Here is a 5,710-nt window from a genome sequence, read left to right as displayed (position 1 = left end):
GTGTAACTTCTCTCCCTAGCCAATGTGAGCTTAAGGTTCAAAAAGAGATACTATAATCTATTTTGATCCACCACATCTCTGGCAATGTTTTATCAGACTTGGAATTCAAAATCAACCTTCAGCAACTTCCCAAGGGACTGCCAAGCTGGCAAGTCAAGATGGTCTTTACAGAAAGCTGACTAAAATGGCCCTGAACCTTCTTGAGGAAATTCTTGAGTTGTTGCTTATGATAGGTGTTTCCTAATGAAGGTGGCTCCACTTCATTAGTAACCAGATGTTTTCCTTTAATATGTACAGTGCACTTGGCCACTTAAGTTATTCATTTGATTACTAATTGTTCAGACTCAGTGATTTATTTTTCATCTCTTTTATTGCAGGCATGAATACAGGAACAGGTAAATAGCTGAGCTGTAAAAGTCTCTCTCAAGGCATGTTTCAACTAAAATGCCATTGTACTTTCTTGTTCTCTTTTTCTTGACAGGTTTCTGCTCAACTGTATTAAGCTGAATCAGCAACCTTAATTTAAGCTGCCACCCACCAAGCCATAATGGCAGCGGCCAAAGAAGCTTCCTTTACATCTCTTCTCCTCACATTATCTGAAGATTCCTTTACAGCACTTAACTTTACAAAACACAGTTGTAGGGCTGATCTTGCATGCAATCAACAGATCAGTCTCAGTATATTTATTGCAAACTCCTTGAACATATGACATCAAAAAATGAAATAACAATATTCCATTGTATAGTTACAAAGATGTGGTTTGTGGAACCAGTGGACCAGAAATCAATCCAGGAAAAAAATGAATATTTTCCAGAAACAGTTAAATAAAATGTGATTTGCCTCCATTAAAATGCTTTGCTGGATTGCTTGCTTTGTTTCAAGTGGCTGCATTGGCAAACTGTTGCAGGAGGAACCTAAAAACCTGAATGGAATATTTTAAGAAAGGCTTCATTTTCAAGGATGTAAATGTGTTCGTAATGTTGAAGTCTCTGCACACTGTACAATCTGATATGGATTTGAGACCTTGAACAATCTCTCTAAAGAAAACTTCGTGTTTGAAACAAGTAGGCAAATACTTAACCACACAGAAAAGTATGCAGCTGTTTGGCTTCCACAAGAGATTGCAATAGGAGAAAATACTCTTTGCATAGGTATTTAAAAGATCAATCCAAATTCTGATGGAATCATTCAAACATAGAAACATTGTGTGTTGCCCCCTAAAGAAGGAAAACACAAAAGAAGTCAAAGCTTTCAGGATCTGTCAGCAGTCAAAGCTAAATTTGTAAGTCTGTCCCTAAAGCCAGGTCTGCACCTGAGAGGTTTTGCTGGTATAGCTATATTGGCATGCTGTACCAGCCATGCACTCCTATAATGGCATAAAACTACACTTTTGCCAGCAGAGCTAATTCTAACCCCTTAAGCAAAATCAGCCATACTGGCAAAATAAATGTGGTTTGCCAGTATAACTGCACTGCCACTAGGCAGTAGGCACTTGGCACGGCTCCATCGATCACAAGTCAGACCTCTACCATGTGACTGACATGGCTGTGCAGACACAAGTTTGTAACATAGACCTAATCTTAGAAACTGAGAAAACTGAACCTAAAACAACTATCAGCTACTTCTCTCTGTTGCCACCAGAGATGCTGAAAAGATGCTATGTTAGCTTACATGGTAACTTAGCCCACATTGAGCTTTGTGCTATGATGGCTAGACTGCTATTGGTACATGAGCTAGCTAGTTTAAAGCTAACTTGGATATGTCTACTCTACACCACAAATCACAGTGTAAATACTGTATACTAAGGCAATGTATACTGTAATGCAACATAACCTGGTGCAGCTAGAGTTTAGGGGAAACCTAAGTTTTGACTTGACCAACTAGCACACCTTTGAGCTCACGCTTCCTTGCTTCCTGGTGAATTTTAGCTAGCTTGTTTACCAGGACCATCTCTCAATCCAGGTAAAGATGTGCATTCAAAGGTTTTTTCAAAAGGAAGCGGAATTGGTTAGTGTGGTTAAAGGAAGCATACACAAATCAAGAGTAACATGATGAAACTGCACACACAGAAATTTAGTTTAGGATTAAGATAAACGTTCTTACTTGAGATGTTGGACAAGAGTAGTCTCTGGAGGGAAGTGGTGGAAGCCCCATGGCTTGAGACAGTGAAAATTAGACTAGAGAAAACACTTGGGAATATATTGAGGGAAGGTCCTGCAGTGATTAGGACTAAATGACCCACTAAGTTTGTTACTAATTTTTAGGACTCTAAGGTGCCTACATCCTTTCTCAGCTATTTTCAAAAATGCCTTGTTAGTGCAGGTGTACAACTTTACTAGGGTGTCTCAGTGCAGCTCTTCAGTTATGAAAATTTCAGCTTGCCAATCTATGTGTACTAGAAGTATGATGATATATTTCAAAATATATGTCCCTTATTTATGTATCAGAAAAACCAAATCTGGTACTCATCCCCTTTGAATGCTTTGGCCTCTACAAAGACACTGCATCTAATCAGGAATAGTTTGCCCCCAAACTTAAAGCAGATTCCAGGTTTGCACTCTAGCACTTTTGTATGAGTTCACAGCAATAGGCACAGCAGGAAAAGCAGGGGATTGCTGAATTGTCTGATCAGATACTTTCTTCCTGATCATGATTTTGTGAAATGGCCACACACAACTGGTAAATGCCTGAAACAGGCCAGAACCGGTTAATAAGCAGCCATGCAAATTAGTTAACACCACTCTTGGAGTAATTTTGCTTCCAGGTCGCTCAGAACATTGGCTCCTATTGGATTTTCTTCTTCTTTATCTTTAGGTGGCTCTCTTTTTATTAACAATCAGGCAAAAATGATTATGCACAATGTCTCCAGGCTGCAGCTCCCCTTCCTTCATGATCCCTCTGAAGGAGGTAAGGAAAAGACTAATGGGAGAAGAAAGGGTGTCTTTTATATCTGCAGCCTCTTTTGCCTTGGTGATTCTGTACAGGACATTAAGGCTCCCCATAAAATTTTAATAGCCTCGGATTGATGGAAAGATATACCTAAAATAAATATGCACTACCAAATCTCTCGCTATCATAGTTATAAGTCAACTCTACAATGTTCCAGTTGCACTTTGGTAACATAGCAAAGTATGTTGAATGCCCTCAAATACACAAACCAAATTCTGGGCATTTATTTGGTTTCTTGGGTCTATTCCACATGTGGAGCTATTTTCTTACACTACATACCACAGGTTGTATACTTATGCCACTTATGTTATAGCAATAGAAACTGTTAAAATTATTAATTTTTTTAACTAAGCCTTATGTTCATTTCCTGCCCTGGCAAATATAAGACTGCCAGGTAACTTTCTCCCTCCAGGTTGCACTCAAGAGTACTAAAATGCACTTGATTTTTCATATTAAAAATAACCATACCTAACTCTGAAGGAAACTGAATGTTACAATATTCACTTTGAAGCTAACGGGCTGGTTAAGCTGAGATAAATTTATGGTCATCAATATCAAATTAAGGACATCTTGATTTTAACAAGACAAAAAACAAGAGAACCATACTGTACAGAGTAACAAAAAATATACTAGATCTTGGGCCATATAAAAAACACTGAAATGTCCGTTCAAAATTGTACGCTTAAGTGGATGGTTAGCTGTTGTTAGGTTTTTAAAGAATGCTGCACTACAAAAAAAAAAAAGGGAAAAGGAAGGACATTTTTAATAGGAAATTTAATCTGTGCTCTTATTTTGTGAAAATTAAAAGATTATTGTGTTGATCTTTTAAGGCTGCTATCCTGCAGCCACTTACATACCTGCTTAACTTTATGCATAGGAACAATCCCATTACTTCCAATGGAACCACTCACATGCTCAAAGCAACCAAAATTGTGGAACCGCTGCAAAGTTTTGCTGGAATAACTCTGTTGTTCCAGCAAAAATAGTTATGCTGGCCAACCCCCCCAATGTAGACATTGCTCTGTCACAAAAGGGTGCTTTGTTGACTTAATTTTAATGGTTCAGAGTGGTGGTGTGGCTTTGACAGCACAGAACTCTTTCTGTCAGTATATTCTGTCCTGCACTTAGGGGGCCTCTACCAACGTACCTGTGCCAGTATAGTTATATCAGCAGAGGCTCTTCTAGTTTAGCTATGCCTGAATCATGTAGGCAAGTGTTTGTAGAATAAGGGCCCAAGTGAAAACTTGTCATTAAAAAATTGTGTAAGAGTGTTAATAGCAAATAATTTTGAATCACTGAAGATTTTCTTGCCTAAGAATACAATAAATGTATTTCACCATCAATTTAGGATGACTAATTAAAGGGAGGACTGGTGTGTGTGTGTGTGTGTGTGTGTGTGTGTGTGTGTGCATGCGCACACAGATATGTATCTATTTTCCCCTTACTTTTATATATACCTCAACAGAGGGTACAATTAGGAATTTAATAAGACAGCCACTTGTTTTCCAGTGGAGACTAACAGTCCAGGGGTTAGGATGTAATAATTTTTCCATTTTAAAAATGATTCTTTAACAAACAGCAGTAGCTTGGTGCAATTTTCAGTTATACAAAACGGCATATTTTCTATGGTACTATCAAAATATTCTGCATAACATTAATCTCTGTGCAGTTATTAACATATATACAGAACAGTGTTTCCCAATAGAAATCAGTATGTTCCTTGCTGATCCTTTGTGCCCTAGATTTACCAAAACCAAACCTAAAATTCATTTTATAATAGTATAAAATCTCAAGAGAGATAAAGGGTTGAAAGTTTATTTCTGAGCAGCAAATGAACAAAGAAACTCCTCCCAGTTAAAGTCAAGCAAGACTTAATTTTAACCAACTGTGGTGAATCCAGGCAAGTCAGGAACATAACACATTTTCGTGATGCATTATGTTGCGTACACAGAAGCAGAGGAATGTAAACAGACAGAAGGCACGTGAAAGGCCCCAATCCATTCTCCACATGAAGGAAGTCAGAATTTCATAATTCGGTCATCAGGAGTCGTTTCATCATCTTCTCTCTCTCAAGTTCACGCCTCAGAGTTTCAGCACTGTGTGATTAATGCACAAACAGCTAATTATGGAGACAACAACATGACGCATCCTTCAATTAAAACATCATTAACATTTTAAAAAGAACAATCGAGGAGAATAGGTTCAATTTAATTCAATAAAAGCCCAGAAAATGGATGGCTAAATCGCAAGTAAAATTCATTTGACATTTTGAAGAGCAAACCAAAGCAAGAAAATGATAGTGATAAAAAATGTAACAAAACATTCCCTTTCTTTTCCCATTAAAATCCCACTGATTGCCAAAAAAACAGAATTTGGAGCTCAGTTTTTTGGTAACCGAGGTAAAAGATATCATAAATGACTTTAAGTGCAGTCTTCCTTCAGCATCTTGATTCTCTACTTCTCAGCTTTTCCACTAGTTGGCACTGGAGGAAGTTTCTTTTCTCTGTGTTTGCTACCTGACTATATAGGGGTGTGTGAAGCGGGCCTTATTCAATTCAGATTCAGCCTGAATCAGGGACAGCAATTCAATTTGTTGGTGTGGATCACTGTCCTGATTTGATTCAGCTGAATCTGCATCTGAAGATTCGATGCTGATTTGGACAGAAACACAGCTTTCATAGATTTCATAGACATTAGGGCTGGAAGGGAGCTTGGAAGATCATCGAGTCCAGCCCCCGCCACCCAAAGGGCAGGAAGTCAG

General features: G+C 38.2%; 1 protein-coding gene across 2 annotated transcripts in view; it reads right to left on the bottom strand.

Annotated features, from left to right (window-relative positions):
• Window positions 1-351: 351 nt before the first annotated feature.
• Window positions 352-5,710, bottom strand: part of EPB41L4B (erythrocyte membrane protein band 4.1 like 4B) — a 293,968-nt gene continuing 288,609 nt past the window's right edge. For both annotated transcript variants that reach the window (XM_019540677.1, XM_019540686.1), the window contains one exon: window positions 352-5,045. In XM_019540677.1, coding sequence (XP_019396222.1) covers window positions 4,976-5,045 — 70 coding nt within the window. In that variant the 3' untranslated portion in view covers window positions 352-4,975. The remainder of the gene's footprint in view (window positions 5,046-5,710) is intronic.

This window comes from Crocodylus porosus, unplaced genomic scaffold, assembly GCF_001723895.1.
Source record: "Crocodylus porosus isolate Cpor-Errol unplaced genomic scaffold, CroPor_comp1, whole genome shotgun sequence".
NCBI lineage: Eukaryota > Metazoa > Chordata > Crocodylia > Crocodylidae > Crocodylus > Crocodylus porosus.
This window is presented reverse-complemented; position numbering and strand designations above follow the sequence as displayed.